We start from the raw sequence: 17,901 nt of genomic DNA on the forward strand, positions 1-17,901 counted from the left end.
AAAAGTAGAGTATAAAATGAGCTCACTTACCTTCAATGATTGTCATTTTGCCCATCTTTTTTTTTCTAGTCCCCCACTGCTTTTTAAATGTCATCTTTTAATACATCATCCTTTTATGTAATGCCTTCTCTTATAAATATCTCAGTATTTAATATACCCAAAGTTCCATTATTACACCTACCAAGTTAATAATAATCCCTTCATAAACTCTGGTACCCTATTTTCAGTTTTCCTTAATTATCTCCAAAGTGTCATTTTGTAGTTGGTTTGTTTAAGTCAGCATCCAAATAAAGCTTTCTCATTGAATTTAGTAGTTGTGCCTCCCAAGAGGAAGATATACTTTTTAAAGAGGAAAAGTTTACTTTCCTGTTATCTTTATATCGCAAAAGGTATTGATCCACTTTCATGAATACAAACATTTTATTCAAAATTATACCACTGTTGAACTTCTGAGGAAATATTTTCTAGAGTAAACGTCATTAAATTAGTTTAAGTTCTTGATTAATTTACACAATGAAATTAAACCATACCCCATTTTTTTCCAGCCTAGAAATAACTGCTTTCATTTTTTAATTTTTCATGTTTGATTTTAAAATCTTCTTAACACTATGAAAATCAGTAAACATGTATTAGTGCCAATTAAGCAGGATTCTTAATTGTTACTACACAATTCTATATGATTCTTTGTTTCTCATTCCATCTATTAATTACAAGTTTATTGTGATCAGAGATTTAGTTTTTCTCCTGGGAAAGGGTTAGTAAATGTTTGTTGAATTATTTGATATTGAGATACTGTGAATATTTTATTGCCAAAATTAAAGAATGTGTGAATTTTGCTAATTAATAATTGAACTGAGCCCTGCCAGATTGCTACTTTGCTACATCAGAAATATACCATGTTGCTATGCCTGCATAATTGTCTAATATCTGTAGAGGGACTGAACAATTTGTTCAGAATTTTCTTGCCTGTGTCCCCAGCTGGTAGTGGCAGCAGGGAATTTGATAACTAAGTGTGCTGTGCTTGTAGTAGCTCCAGTTGCTTGGGAGTCTCAAGGCTATGAAATACTTGGTTTCATTAAGTATAATGACACTCATCTTCTATGTTATATTATTGTGTGTCCCCTTTTAAACCTCTTGTTTAGTGAAATTGCCTGATTTACAGTCTGACAATTTTTTTTGCCGTTCTGCCACATTCTCTCTGCTATTTAGTTTGTATCCAGTGTTTCTTAGTATTTTTCTTATATTTATTTTGAATCTATGTCTTATCCTTACAGACACATTGATTCCTTTCCCCACCTTTACCCCCATCACCTTGCCCTCCCCTCCCTCCACACACACTGTTCGTAGTGGCTGCTTTGGTCATGCTTAAATAACCAAACTATCCCAAAGTATGTCTTTGACATTTATAGCTGCTCACTATTTCAAAGGGAAATTGCAGGATGTGGATTTTATTATTCCTGTTTGAAGGAGCTTATGACTTTAACAGGAAGTTATATTAGTAAGTCTGCCTTAGACCATGCACATGACTCTGGTGTTCTGCTTGTTGGTTTGTCACAGAGAATCCATTTATGCAAAGGTTAGGATTGTTTTCTTTCAATCTTCCAAATTCTTTTGGAATATAAGAAATTTCCAGTGATCATATAAGAGCAGCTTCTTTTATTTTATTACAGGATTAAAGAATATTAGAATCAGGTAATATGTAGAGATCTACTTATCTAGGCCTTCTTTTTAAATGAGCAAACCTTGACTCAGATGGTGGTAGAACCTCCACCTAAGGGAAATTAAGCAGGGATCGTAGTCCTAGTGTCCTAATTAGAAGGTTTAACACTTGCTGGGAATTTTAAGATTAAAAAATAAGCAGTATCAATTTATTTCTCCAGATTTTACTGAAATATTTATTTTGTTATCTTTGACTGCTGTTGGTATTTGCTAAAGACTTTCATTTAATAGCTTTTCTAAAAAGGAAATTAGGACGCTGTACAAAAAAAATTTCTAAATATTGTATAAACTGATTAACTCTGCTAAAGTTATTAGAGAGTTAAGGGAAAGTAGAAGAAGGCCCAAAGTTGAGACATTCCAGAGAGCAGGAAAGGAAACTGAACACTGGCAGTGGCAGTAATTTGGAACCCATTATAAAATTAATGCAAAAAAAAAGATCTAGCTTGTCTTCCTGATTGTCCCCCTCCTGAAATTTAGATACCACTCAGGGAGTTCCTGGACACGTGTTTTAAACTATATTATAACCTTGGAGTGATTGATCTTTGACTCCACGACACCAGAATATAAAGTCTCATGCAGATTAGTTCAGAGAGGCCACCTCTTGACATTCTGTTTTGCAATATGGTGAAACAGAAAATAGCCCCATCTGTTTACTTAGATGCCATTTGTGCAGAGTTCTTCACTGCTAAGCACTTAAGTTTGCTTCTCTCCAAAAGAGGTACATTACCTCCCATTCACAGGGCTGTCATGAAGACTCAAGTGATTGGCACCAAAAGGGTTGTGTGCACACAGAAGAGGGCTCCATAAATATTTGTTTCCTTCTTTATTTGCACAAAGTGAGCATTAGTTTCCCTGAAGAGGTTTCTCTCTCCTTTAGTAAGAAGAAGTCACTTGACTTCCCTTTCCCTTCTTCCCTCAAATTTTAATAGTTACTACCTACAGGTTATATGTGAGTCACTGGTGATAGGGACATGAATGAGGAGCCCAGTCCTCAGAATTGAGGGGCCTGACAGTTTACTAGAGTACAGAGTGGTGAGTGCTATGAGAGACTGTGGTTTAGGACCCCAAAGTAACAAACTATTCTAGTCTCAAAGCTGAAGGGGAGAAGGCAATCAAAGACAAATCTTCAGAGAAGTGAGTTTTCATCAGAACACTAATGGGGGAGTGGAAGATGACAGAATGATAGGGAGAATGTGCTTTTCTAGTCAGAAAAAATATATGTGCAAAAATGTGGAATTCTTAGGTTCTGATGACAGTTGGCTGATTAGGAACATGTTTTAATGAATCTTGCAGAGGGCTGACACAGCAAGCTTGTAGGCTTATCTCCTGTTGGGAGGTCCTTCAAGGCCTGTCACTGACCCTTTAACATTAAGTCCCAGGACAATTGCTCTTAGCCCAAATCTCTTTTCAAGACTCATTTTCTCTTTGCCTGCTCTCATTCCTCTCATCCGTTTTCTCTTACCCTGCTCCTTGCTCCTTCTCCACTTTGACAGAGTATGGATAGATTTTTCCCAAATTCTATATTTTCTTCTTTTCTTCAAGAAGGCCTTGAAGCCCTTCTTCTTATAAAGATTTTACTGCTAATGTCTCTGAGGAAACAGGCTAATAAAATAAACCTGAGAAAGTCAAAGGAGTTGCAGAATCCTTCAAAGTTTTCTTAAGGATTTTATTTATGTATTTTCACTTATGATGAAATCATTTTTTATTGCAGTAACATTGATTTACAATACTGTACATATTTTAGGGGCACCACTTTGTACCTCTTTCAAGATATGCTAAAGTCATGGTTTCTGATCTTTTCACAGAAACTGGAAGCCTGTTCTTGTCCTCAGTTTGATTCCTGTCTGTGTGACAACGTATTCCCTATTTCGCCTAACCCTGTAGTTAAAGGGCCCGCTGACTCCCAACTCTAAGAGGGTCCTTCTTCCCCATACATTGTCACAAAGAACACAATGGACAGAACTGTGGTGATGAAAACACCAGGCTCCTGAGATGATATGTATTTTTTAGGATCTCAGTTCTCAAGATCTTTCTACTCTTTAAAATTTTCACTCAAATATGATCTTCAAAAAGTTTTAATAATGATATGAGAACTATTTTGTGCTGGTTTTCAATAAAAATATACAAATTACACATAGAATAATGACTAGTAAGTAAAGATAAATATGCACAGGAACAAAATGAAAGGTAGCAGATTTGTTTTAGCAGTTGCACATTGAATAATGTTTTGTTTTGTAAATTTCCCAGTGAGAAAAATGAGTATGTACCTTTTATAATGGAAAAATAAGATACTAATTTTGTATTTATTCAATTAAAGCGATCCTGAGGATTTTCTGTTCTAGACAATGACTGTGATTAGATAGAGCAGGTCACTATAACTCTTCTACTTTGCTCAGGATATTTACAGAAATTTCTTCTTGGTTAGGCTATTAGCATTTCCTAGAAAACACTACCAGAGCTTTTAAAATGAAATTGGAAAAAGTAAAATTTGAAATGCCTGACAAGATCTGTTTTGGAAAAATAACAAATTGTTGACTGGACTATTGTGGGTCCAGAGGTGGGAGATCAAACAGGACCCTCCCTAGGAGTCTGAGTAGGTGATGGACTGCCTTTGTAGTGACAGTGAATTGAAGAGAAAGCAGCAGATGCTGGAAACAGACACTTCAAAGTAACATATTCCAAAATTAAGCTGCCTTTTGAAAAACTAGACTTTCCTCCCTCACCAACAAAAACACTTTTCTCGTATTTCTCAAATAGTGCCACCATTTCACATCTCAGCAAATGTTCCCACCTTCTACCCTGTTGCTCAAGACACATAATCAGACTTCCTTTCCTCATCCAGTCATCACATCTGAACTATCACATCTTGTCAGTTCTTTTCCCTAAATTTCTCTCAAAACCATCCCTTTTTCTCTTCTCCTTACTTTAACCTACCTTCATCGCCTGCCTAAAATTTTTAATGAGTTTACAAACTTCTCTTCTTTGCTTTCATTCTTACTCACAGCTAGACCAGAATGATTTTCCAAAAATCAAAATTTACTTCGTTGGCTTCTCATTGCTTTTAGGAAAAATGAGAATTTTAATAAATTAAAATTTATTTTTAAGTAAAACTCTTTTAAGTGGTATTCCAAAAATGTTGTCAAAGCTAGACCTTGCCTACCATTCTAGACTTAGTTGCCATTCTCCCCTTCACTCCTATGTTGTCTTTGGCTTCTTCTAGACCTATGCAGCTCTCCTGCTCACTGTCACCCACTAACATTTACATACTGTGTTCTCTGTACCTAGAACACCCTCTTTCTCCTTTCTTTTTAGTTCTTTAATTCCTTAATATTGCAACTTAAGTATCAATGTGTGTGGTGAACCTTCCTTAGCCCCTAGATTAAATTTTTAAGTGTCTTGGATGCCCCAGAGCAAAACACTCATCATATGTGTTATCTATTATACTTGCTTAATTGCCTGTGTTTCCTACTAGATTATAAGCTGTGAATGTCACCAGGTGCTGTAGCTATTAATTTGCAATTATATACCGCTCTCAGCTAGTATAATACCTATAACATATAGTTGAGGCATATTAATAAACCTTGGTTGTAATTTTAGATTTCAGGGATTTATTTATTTATTTTTAAAGGAAGCTCTTTTTTTTTTTTTTTGTAAAGATTTATTTATTTATTTATACAAGCATTGGGTACAGTCAGAAGTCAGGAGGGTGAGAGAATTCACCAGAGCCAGAGGGGAGAGCAGAGCAGGCAGAAGGACTGAAATACACTGCTGAGGGGAGCAGCAGGCAGTAGGAGAGGTCTGCACGCCATGTGGGACCCTCGCCCGGTGGCCGGGGATGGAACCAGCGCTGCAGAGGCTGCGCGCAGCTTCGCAACCCAGTACTCAACCGCTGCGCCACCGGGGAGGCCCGATTTCAGGGATTTAAAGGACTCTATGATTAAAGAAGAAATCAGTATTTGATTTAAGCAGAAGAACACTTTAATATTTATCATCCTATAATTGAAAATCATACTTGTAAAGAACTAATTAGAAAAATCAGTTTTTACACTTACTTGTTCATATTTCATGCCACTCTTCAAATCTAAAACAGTTAATACTCTGCTGTAAAGTCTAAAATTATAGAACAGAAAACAAAATTATAGGAGACTAAAAATAATTATGAATTTATTTTTAAAATAAGAAGGGCTTAGAACTAGTATATTTAGAAGTGAATTTAAAAATAAAAAGCCTTTATGTGTAAAAATTAAAGAATTTAAAAATAAAAAACCTTTATGTCACATATATATATGTGCTAAATGTGATTGCCAGTTTGGTTTTCATTAAACATAAGTTAAAATAGTACAACTTTAAGAAAATATATTTGGTAGAAGAGTCTTCTGTCTTTTTTACTCCAGACTAGTGTCTCATTTTGTTTAATATTTTTGTATAATTACAGGGTGTAGGAAAAAACAAGATTGTCGATAGATTCCTTCACCTGCTCAACAGACCCCGAGAATATATCCAACTGCACAGGTAAGAGGTTAAGATAAAACCTCTAAAAATCTGGTTTAATCATTTATTTTCCTCCTACAACAATTTAAAAATACTTTCTCAAAGGTCATTTTATAAACAAATTTCATTTCTCTTCTTCCTGCTCTTATCTCTCCTCTCTGTTAAAGGTAATAAAACCATGCAAAATTTATTTTTAGGGTGACTAATGCTTTATAAACATAAATTAATAGATGTTTTGTGGACAGAGAGTGATGATCATTACATTCTAGAAACAGATTTCATCAACATAAAGGCTTTTAAATTAGAAGAAAAATATGTAGAGGGTAAGTCCACTCTCTAACAGAACTAAAAAAGCTCACAAGGAGAAACAATAAACCACATGAATCTTAGATGTGGGATAAGAAACTCAAAAATATGGAGGAAGTAAATCTTCATTTCTATTTTAGATATATAAGATTGAGGAATTTTTATTAAACTAATTTGTTAAACATTCTCTCTAATTTCAATGCAGTTTTTTTCTTTATTATATACAGCTTTAGGGCTATATTTGCCATGAAATTTAAACTCACAAACTTGCTATGAGAGAACATATGTTTTAAAGGACCCATAAATAGCATCAAAAAAAATGTTTAGGACTTCTCTGATCTGTGGCTGGCCTACTTAGGCTTTTGCCTTTGTTTATTTTAGATCCCTTTTAAAAGGTTTGCGATGTTACCATCTAAACAGTCGGTCCAGTCAATTTAGTTTGTGGATTCATGCCAACAAAATTACTAATGAGTTATGCATAACATAGTCTTGATAGGTAAAATCATCACCAAACACAGGAGTAAAACATACAACCAGTGTACTTGTAACTATGGCCATCTTACATTTTAATGCTCAGCTCTCAAAATGAGCAAGCTGAGAAATTCATGGTTTTAGTTAAAAAGCAAGATAAAGATATTGTCCTAAGAGAGTGACTTAGGTAATTCAAAAGATTAGTGGATCTAATTACTTTCATGGTGCATATTTCGAACAGAAGAGACTACATTGGCAAATGTGAAATGCATTTGTTTACATGTTTTTCCACAACATTGTATTCATTTGACACCAAAGAGGACACTTGATATGTCAACTTACTTAACTCTTTCCTCCTTAGATAAAAGTAAAGTTCGATATTAAAATCAGAATTATCTTTGGACTTTGAATTACTTATGTTACCAGATTTTTCATTTGTTTGCATTTGCCCTTTGTATATGAAGATGACAGCACGGGTCTAGTCATTAGTATGACCTATGTGTGTACTTGGTTACTTTTTAAATATTGCTACCCGTTATAGAGTGCCCAGGTCCTCCAATATAGTCTTAACCTCTTCCTCCAGTGGTATTTTCTTCCTGTGTGCTCAGTTTATTCTGGGCTGGACCATTCTTTGTTTTACAACAAGTTTTAAATTTGTGTCTATGCCTGTCTTCATTTCTCCTTCAAAATTGCACTCTTTTCCCACTAATCTTCAACATTTGGCCCATTGTTTCTTCACACAGAAGCTTTTCTGAACATCACTGTTCCCTCCTCCGAAGCTCCATAAAGCTGAATTTGTACCATTGTGATAGAAAGAACTCAGATATCAGAGCTCAAATCATGTCTTCACCATTAAATTATTTGTGACCTTCTACTTCTTAATTCATAATTCCTGTAAATATTAAATTGAAATTTCTGTACATATCAAATTGAACTCGCAGAGCGTTTATGACAATCAAATGAAAGGATGTGTGCAGAGGACCAACCAGTGCCTGGCACATTTTAGGCACTAAATATTTAAAGAAACTAATAGATATTGGTTTCATGCCACATACCCCACATTCTTAACTCACTAAGATCTACATTATAGTTCATTTCTAAATCTTAAGCATTCTCTCCTCTTTCCCCAGTTATGTCTACCTGACTAAATAAAGAACTTTTCTGAGAATAGAGGTCAGGTTTATTCATTCTATATTAATTCATTCATCTAATTTGTGACTATCAGGTTCTCATTGTTTGTCAATGGCTGTTTAGACACTGATGATGTATACAGATGATGATATTGATCACAATTTAGAGGTGCTTGTCAGTGGGGGAGAATTCAGCAATGTGTAATACAGTGTTGTGTGTGAGTCAGGAAAGAGGCACATACAGGTTCTTTGGGAACCTGGAGGAGTGGTGCCAACCTCCTGAGTTTATGTATGTGATAGTGTGAAAGATATCTGAAGAAGTTGGCACTCAGGGGCCTCCCCGGTGGCGCAGCGGTTGAGCACTGGCTTGCGAAGCTGCCCGTGGCCTCTGCGGCGCCGGTTCGATCCCCGGCTGCTCCCCGGCCACCAGAGGAGGGTCCCACATCGCGCGCAGACCTCTCCTGCCGCCCACTGCTCCCCTCAGCAGTGTACTTCCTTCTGCCTGCTCTGCTCCCCACTCTGGCTCTGGTGAATTCTCTCACCCTCCCACGCTTCTGACTGTACCCAGTGCATGTATAAACAAACAAACAAACAAATAAAAACATGCCTCTATAAAAAAAATAATAAAAAAAAAGAAGTTGGCACTCAAACTGAGCCTTAAGGAGTAAGTAGGCATTTTTCTAAGTGCAGAACAAAAAGAAAGTGGTGTTATGATTATCAAAAACAGGCTATCTAAAAACTAGGACGTGAGAGGCAGCTTAGTGTGGCATGGGATAATGTGTGTTGATGACAAGAGAAACGTGTGGGCCTTATAGCAGATTTACAGGCCTTGCTGAAGTTGGATTTTTATTCTGAATGTAATGTGATAGAGTTAAAGCAAGAACTATTATGACCACAATCTATGAGCAGATCAGAATCAGCTAATACTTGACTCAGGAAAACACTAGAAGGTTATTGGCAATAATCCAGATAAAATTGCTGGGCTGAACAAATATATTGACACTGAGAATGGAAGGGATGGACATATTTAAATAGGTTTTACTGGCTAATTTTAGAAGCCTTGATAACTAAATGGAGGTTGGTGGGATTGGAACTGAAGAATAACCTGCATGTTAGGTAAAGTCTACCAGTCATGAGGCAAGTGCTTTGTATGGTTCCGAGTGCACAGTGGACACTCAGTAAGTATTTGCTGAAATGACTAGATATGTGCTAATTCTCAAACTCCCCTATGATCACCCATCTCTACCTTGGGGCGCTGATGGTGGCTTTAGAACTGAATAGAGGCCTCTTATCTATGTATGTATTAGACCATTGACTGCGTTTTATTAGTGCTGTAACCCCTGGGATGTTTAAAATATTGCTTGATGAATGGTTATTGTTAAAACAGCTGCCTTTCACCTTCATATTTTTGTGTATATTTTCTATGTGAAATCAAATGAGATAAAATGAAGTATAAAACTATAGTACTCATCATCTTCAAATCAAATAACCTGGAGAGACTGATGGCATGCTGAGCGCACAGCATAATGGGCAAGGGGCCAAGTATGTGGGGATAGATGGAAACTAGACTTTTGGTGTGATAGTGATCTGATGTTGAGGGAGGTAGAATTATAGCATTTGACATCCAAAAGTTACATGAGGCTGTGAACCAGTGTTACCTCAACATAAGTGTATCTCAAAAATCACAGCATAATTTAACATGCAAAGCTTTCCTGAGGCTGAAGAAGATTGACTATAACAATATAAATTTTGAAATCCACAAAGTCCCAGAGCAAATAAATGTTTTGGGAGAAAATAGCAATCGTGAAAGCTTTCTGAAGTCTCATGGAAATAATTATTTTTAACCCACCAAGACATTCTTAGCAGTGGTAAGAGCAAAAGGCAACTGAAGACTTGTCAGACTTAGCTGCACATAAAAGGTTGGGGGTACTCTTTGTGTCTCATCTTCCCTACTATGAATTCTCTTGACTATGGTAGAAATATTTTTATCGGTACTTGGGCAGCAGTTTTTTGTTTTTACTAATTATGCCTCTACTGGCTCAGTTTTACAAAATGAATTATGCTAGTACCCCTAACATTTCCTTGTAGACCATTAGGTTTGTAATAATTTTTACTCTTCTCTAGAAGAGTAATTCCTCTATTATTTTTGTTTCTTAAATAAACATGTACATAGCAACTAAAGTGTGCCAAGCACTCTTCTAAACTGTTGTCAAGTTTTATCTCTTTACTGTTCACTACAACTCTATGAGATCAGTGCTTTTGCCATCTCTGTTTTGCAAGTGAGGACACTGAGGCACAGGAGGATAAACAGCCTGGCTGGATCAAACAGCTGGCTTCCTGCTGTCTGCTTCAGTCCTATGCTCCAACCACTGTGCTCACTTCTTTTTGTGTTTATTGTGCTCATCAAATAGTAATTAATTAGGTTCCTCACTAAAGTGCTAGCCATATGGTAAGATTGTTAGTTGGCTAATTCGTACATTCTATAGTCTATGAACTATAGCTCGATTTTTTGAGTTCCTAATCCTTGTTCAAGTTCATCCCAAGTACTTTCTTTTTGCTGGTTAGTCCATATTTTCCCATTTTGGCCAATAGTGATATCCTTATTAAATTTTACTTTCTGTTTTCTCGATCACTTTTCCATATTAGTAACCATATTTTGTCTCTTAATCACGCCTCCCCTGAGATACAGCATCAGTCAATATAATAGTTCTTTTTTCTATTCTGTCACCAAATGGTACATTAAAAACATAAAATTAAATCCTATGGTCTTTTTGTGATGTTCCTCTCAAGCAACACTGCTTTGCTCCTTTCAGTACATCCACTGAATATTTGTGGGTTTTAGAGGCTGGTGAGTCAGAGCTGCAAACAGACCTTCAAACTGAAGATAGCGGCAAGCGGCTTGCTGTAGGCTTTTTTGGAAGATGAAACTAGAAACAAGAAGGATCCTATGGGATTCTTTTTCATTTTTATTTTCTAAATCACGGGCTTCATAAGCTTGAGAACCACTGATGCAGTGTATATTTTTTCTTAGTTTTGTTATATGCCTTGCCACTAGAGAATAGTCACATTCCTTTCAAGTGTTATGTACTTTTTCAGTTTGAGAAAAACTTTAAACATCCAAAAAATTTAAACAAAAATATGTAACACATACTCAAATTTAACAGCTCTTCATATTTTTTTTAATTTGATTCTACTCTTCCCTATGCAGAAATAAAGTGCTGGAATAATAGCAGAAGTCCCTTTAACCACTACCTCCAATCTCATCTCCCCTTCTTCAAGTCAATCACTATTACCAATTTAGTTTTTATTTCCAACACGTTTTTTTAACTTGAAAACCGTTTTATGTCAAGAAAGTCATAATTTCACACTAATCTCCATTGTAAATTCACTGAAGGAGGACACCCAGAGAGGACTTAGAAACTTATATTCCCTATATCCATCCCTTGCCTTTATGCATCTCCTCCATTTGGCCTTTTCTTAGTTGTAGCCTTTATATTAAACCAGTAGGTGTAGTAGTGAAAAAGGTGCCTTCTTGCTTCCTATGTTCTGAGAGCTGTCCTGGCAAATTATTGAACCTGAGAAGTTAATGGGAACCCCTGGTTTATGGCTAGTTGATCAGAAAGAAACTCGCTATTTGCAATTCATATCTAATGAGGGAACAGTCTTGTGGGACTGGGATCTGTGAAGTCTGTGCTGACTCCATGTAGCCAGAGTCAGAATTGAATTAGCTAGTAGGACACCAAGTGTCTCAGAATTGATGGGTGTGGAAAACCCACACATTTGGTGTCAGAGGTACTGAAAGGTAGAAATAGATAATGCACTCCTAAAATGTCTCTTGTTTTCACACTACAACAATTTGAAATACAGTCTCCGACCATGTTATCAGTAAAAAAGGAATATAAATGAAGGGTTTCAGTGAGTTTTTAGCATATTTATTCAAAATATAAAATGTGACTCTGTCCAATTAGTTTGCAGAACCACTGACTGACATCAGGAAAGATGGAAATTCCCAAGCCTAATGTAACAAAAAACCTTTGTATGTTTGATGTATGTTAAGTGGTAGAGAATGCAGTGAAAGTTGCATTTCTACATGTTTTGGTAATCTCTCTTTTAGCTATGATAGCCATTAAAATAAGTATCAAAATAAACTGAATTTAGGACTAGATCTTTAAATTGCACAAATAATAAAGTATCAATCATATTGTTCTCTCCAAAATATCCTTCTTTAATTATTAATGAGAACAAAAGATGTTTTGTATTGTTAACAAAATAAAATCTAAAAATGTTTTTAAGTTACTGTTTTCTCATCTTTAACTCACTTTCTGTTTCTATTTTTATATGTTTTAGAAAGAACCTACTCAAAAAAAAATTTTATTGGTAGTACATTTAGAGCCACTGACCTAGAACAGGCTCTTTTATTGTCCATGAGATTATCACAATTATATATTCCCACTTCTGTCCCCCCTTCTAGATAGTGAGCTCTCCTTCAGGGAGGATAGGTCTTTGAATTGTCTCTAACTTGATGTCTGGAGTACAGTAGATGCTTAATAAACGTTTGTTAAATGAATAAATGCAAGTTATTTTTTCCCATCCATCTTTGAGTTAGAGAGTCCTCTCTGAAGTGGGTAAGATGGTGGTCCTCCATTACCATGAAATAAAAGTCAGACTCTTGAGCCTGATGTTTAAGAAAACTATGCACTCCAACTCACTGTGTCTATCCAGCTCCATTGCCCTCCATGTAGATGTATTCTAGAGATACTCAGTAGCTCCAGATATACTCTTATAGTTCCAAACTTCATGTTTGTCTGTTCTGCTGCTTGGAAGCACCCTCTACCCATCCCTTGCAAATAAGATCATATTTAATCATCAAGATACCCTGTTGCGTCCCCAACAAATTTTTTTTAACTTCTATTAGGTAGCCTTTATCATATTCCAACATGAATTATATTTGTCTTATATCTAACTCTAGTCATGTGAGTTCTTGAGAGCAGGATCTCTGAACTAATTTTTCATTTCACAAGCTTTCACAACTAATAATCTGCTTTACACATTGGAAATATATAGTATTTGTTTAAAACATTCATGTGTTCATTCTTTAGGTAAATACCATGCAACATAGAAGATATGATACATGGTGATAATCACCAGGTGTATCAAAAAATGATGATATCTGCTTATCTATGTGTGGTATCTTCAAGGGGACAGTCATTGAACAACAAGAGTTTAAGGATAGAGGTGAGAAGTAAGTAATACGTCAGGAGGTGATATGTGAGCTGAATCTTTAAGGAATAGGTTTCCACGGTTTGTTAGACAAAGTGGGGAGAAGGAAAGAAAAATGTTTCCAGGGAACCTAGAAGGCTTATGGAACTACCAGTAACTAAGTACAGCCTCAGGGTACATGATGGAAGTAGATGGCTGGATTGCATCCATTTCAATGAACATTTATTATATACTGGAACACCTGTTACATACTGGTTACTTTTCTAAATATGTGTGATTTCAGCCTAATAAAAGTGCTAGAAACACCAGCCTGCATGTTTATATTCTAGTTGCTAGGGAGAAAAGAGAACAATTAAAATGTGTAATATGTTGGATAGTAAGTGCCATAGGGAAAAAAGAAAGTGGTGAAGGGGAATGGATTAGGGTTTACAATTTTAGTAGGCTGTCCAGGAAAGGACACTAAGAAAGTTGACATTTAAATGGCACTGATGGACAGTAGCCAATATCCAGTCTTTTACCTCTGCAAACCTACCTGTTTAGTAAAAGTATCATGTATGTATTAAGTGCTTTCTATTTTTTTAATGTGGATTTAGAGATACTAATAATCTTAAATAAACAGCAATAATACCTAAACTCAATGAGAGAACAGGACAAATCAACATCCCCATACACAACCTGAAAGAATAAGTAGAAGAAATTGCTGAGGAGATGAAAGAATGTGTCAGTCCCCAGATGACATAAATTATTTGCTGTCTTTATATTAAAGGCGCAGTTACTGAAATACCCACCAACAAAAGTCAGAAAATGATGCACATACTACCTTGTCAGCATCATTCTGGAGCTCCTCCCCAGTGATTATCTTGACACAGTTCATAAAGCAGTGGGAAAAAAAAAAAAAAAGATTGCCATTTATAATCACTTATTTAATTTAATTTTGGGTTCAAGAAATAATGTGATAGATACCAGGCCAGAAAAAGCTGCCAGATGTTGAACTTGCTATGCAGTGTCAACTGTCTTCTGCTCAGCCCAGTTTTCTGAAGGGTCTTTTCCTAATAATGACTTAAACATCTTTGTACTGAAATTGGAGGGTATGTTAAGGAATACTGTTCAAAACACCTAGCTAGTTTCAAGATAAAATACAAGATGACAAATATGCTTATAGAGTTGCTTTAGTCCACTGACCTCTAATTTGTTTCATCTCTATTTGTTTCTTCTTCTCTGCCATTAAATGACACTGGAAAATAGAGTGGGGTTTAAACAATCTCTAATTTTGGCTGCTATAAATAGTGTATATTGTTTTCTTATGATGCAGTAGTGTCTTCCTTTAAGAAAATTTATCATAAAAACTTTAGATAAATTATGGAAAACTTAAACAGATTTCCTTAAACAGATTTGAAGAGTTCTTCAAATACAATACTTATTCCCATACTATTTGCCACTTGATTCAAATGGTAAAAGTGTGATAGCTTTAAAACTGGAGCATTGAGAATACTTTCCAGTTGACATACAACCAGAAATGAAGATAAAATAATTCATGGCTTATAATATGCCAAAAAATATTATAACATATACAAAATACAACTTATATTTTAGGTAGTATTACAAGAGAAGTATGTTTTGGATTATTAATCAAAATAAAATGCCTGCCCCACTTCATGGAGAGCTGATGGACTTGAAGCAGGCTAGTTTATTATTTGTTTTAGTTGATTAAAAATGTTTTTGTTTTAAATTGCCTGTAGTAAAGTATGTTTTGCTATTTAACCTCATGAAAGATACAGTTCACACTGTACCAAAGATGGTATATCACTAGTATGATTACCAGTGGTAATTACTAGTGGTAAGATTATTTCACATAAATATATTATTAATTTAAGCTCATCAAGGAAAGAAATTTTTTACCTTCAAATTCTAAACTAAATTTTTACCTTCAAATTCTTCAACATCTAAACTAGTCCCCATTAGTAGTTGTTGAATAAATATTTATTGAATGAAAGATTTGGAATGCCCTGATATGAAAAAGTGAGCATAGTTTTTTACTCTATCACACTTCCATATTGCTTCACAATTAGTGAAAGTTTCACAAAATATAAATGAAAACATCCTGTGTTTTCATTCACCAAGCCTCACACCCTGGTTTTATCTGTGTGCGCATTCTCATATACTCATTCAATTTTGTTTTTTAATCTTTTAATAATAAGTGATATTAATCTGCATTCCATTCATTAATTCTTTTTAAAAAGTGTATTAGAAAATGCATTTCTTTAATGGCAAAGAAAAAGAGAAAAAACGGGCCTTCATACTGTTTTGGGGTTGTTTTTTTTCTGGAAAAGGTAAATGAAGTTCCTACAAAGAATTTAGGTCACTGAATATCTAAAATTTACCAAGAAACCTTGGTTTTCAGAGTCAAGATAAAAGATCCAGTGTTTAAGATAGCATTTCAGTAGATTTGTTTTTAAAGATTAGCCAGCTTTGAAAGTTTTAGAGTTTGTTACAAGATTTGATTATCAGCTTGGCTTTGAATATTGGAGAAATTTATTTTTAATAGTATTAATATAGTACTAGGAGATGTGATGAGGAGGGTAAGTAAATTTTGAAAACTCAGCATAATTTTAAATTTTACTTGTAATTTTTGTCTTGTTTGTTTTTACTTTTATATTTATTATTGAGATTCAGTGGAATCGGCTCACACCTCCTCAGATATGTATCACCACACCTACCACTCAGAGACCCATATATCTTTACCTTATACTATGGGACCTACTCTCCTCTTTGTCCCCACCCACTTTCCCTTCAAGTAGCCTCAGTTCTGCAATCATATATCTAGGCTTTGTTTTGGTTTAGTTCCTTTGTTTTGTTTCTCAGTCTTTGACATATTAAGTGATGCAATATAGTATTTGTTGTTCTCCTTTGGTTTATTTTATGTAGCATAATCTCCAGTGTATATGGACCACATCTTAATCCATTCACCTGTCCTGGGCACTTTGCTTCTTTTCATAGCGTGGCTAATTATAAATAGTGCTGCAATGAACATAGGAGTACATCAAATCCCTTTGAACAGTGTTTTGTATTCTTTTGGATAGGTACCTAGGAGTATCTTGCAAGGTACCCAGTACCTGCTGGATCATATAATACACATATTCTTAAAAATTTTTAAAGTCTCCATATTGTTTTCCATAGAGGCTGGAGCAGTCTACATTCCAGTCAACAGTGTACAGGGATAGCATTTTCTCTACACCCTTACCAACACTTGTTTCTCGATTTTCTGGTTTTTGGGCTTTTTTTTAAAATATGGTCCATTTTCATGGGAGTGAGAGAATATCTGTGTCATTGTGTTTTTGATTTGCTTTTCCCTGATAAGTGATATTAAACTTTTTTTTCATGTGTACATCTTCTTTGGAGAGTGTTTTTTCAGTTGAATTCTTTGTTTTTTCTGTTGAAACAACATATTTTTAAATGTTTACCTTCCATCAGATGACAGTTTCACTGTGGTTATTCTCTACCTGCTATTCCCAGCAAGCACCTACCTCTGAAGAGCAAAGTGTTACACGATAGTAAACTTCCTTCCGTAAATATTCTCCCCGTAATGTCTTCCTTTTATGGTTTGTTAGGATTTTTTTGCATCTGGACATATTAGTGATGAGTGATTGACTACTAGATAAAAACTATTTGTGCTCCAAAACAACTATTTTAAGAGCTGGAATCCTTTTAGTCTTTTTGACAGAAACACTTACTTTGCTGATCTCACTAAAAGGAACTTTTCCTTCAACGCATTCAAAGCACATATAATAATAAATAGTAATACTCCTCCTCTGTTATTTTCCTTACTTTTTACTCTAGTATATCCCATAATATCTTCTATTTTAATTCCCTCTGTATAGAGGGATAATCTTGGGTTTCAAAAAGTTATTGCTTAAAGTAGGAGTACCAGACTTAAATCCAGCTCTGGCTTTTAACTAACACTGCAATAATCATAGCTCATTTGTTTCTTCTTTTTTGTGTATTAGATGGCAACATTGCTTGTAATATGTACTGCTTCTGTTTAAGGGTCTGGAGATGTCTCTTTCCCAACTTGTTGAAATAAGTGTATCTTTTTTTTTGGCAGGAATAGAAGGGTGGTGTGCTGCTATTCAGCAGAGAGCCCAGAATGTTTGTAAACATCAATTCTTAAATGTAATTGTATCATCTCTGTCTCAGTATTCTCTCTGTTGTTGAAATTATTATTAATGCTCCTTTTCTTTCATTACTTATTTAAAATAAGAATTGTGGAAATGACCTTCTTAATGTTGGCATGAATTCTACACTGGAAAAATATTCCAATAGCTCACACTTCTTCTTAATCAGTAATGTTATGCTTATATCTTATTGGCAAAAAGTATCATTCTATATTCAAAATCATTAAGAATTGAGCAAAGATATAACAAAGATATACACTTCTTCTTAATCAGTAATGTTATGCTTATATCTTATTGGCAAAAAGTATCATTCTATATTCAAAATCATTAAGAATTGAGCAAAGATATACTAAGTGGTACCTATGTGCCACATAAGTACTTATGTGAACCAT

General features: G+C 35.0%; 1 protein-coding gene across 1 annotated transcript in view; it reads left to right on the forward strand.

Moving 5' to 3' along the window:
* The window catches only part of VWA8 (von Willebrand factor A domain containing 8), a gene marked incomplete at both ends in the record, with an annotated part of 320,923 nt that overhangs the window by 141,981 nt on the left and 161,041 nt on the right, over window positions 1–17,901 (forward strand). Inside the window, one exon of the mRNA XM_084235317.1 lies at window positions 6,155–6,231. Within this exon, the coding sequence (XP_084091443.1) occupies window positions 6,155–6,231 (77 nt within the window). The remainder of the gene's footprint in view (window positions 1–6,154; window positions 6,232–17,901) is intronic.

The sequence above is a fragment of the Talpa europaea genome (genome assembly GCF_964194135.1).
Source record: "Talpa europaea genome assembly, chromosome: 6".
Taxonomy (NCBI): Eukaryota; Metazoa; Chordata; class Mammalia; order Eulipotyphla; family Talpidae; genus Talpa; species Talpa europaea.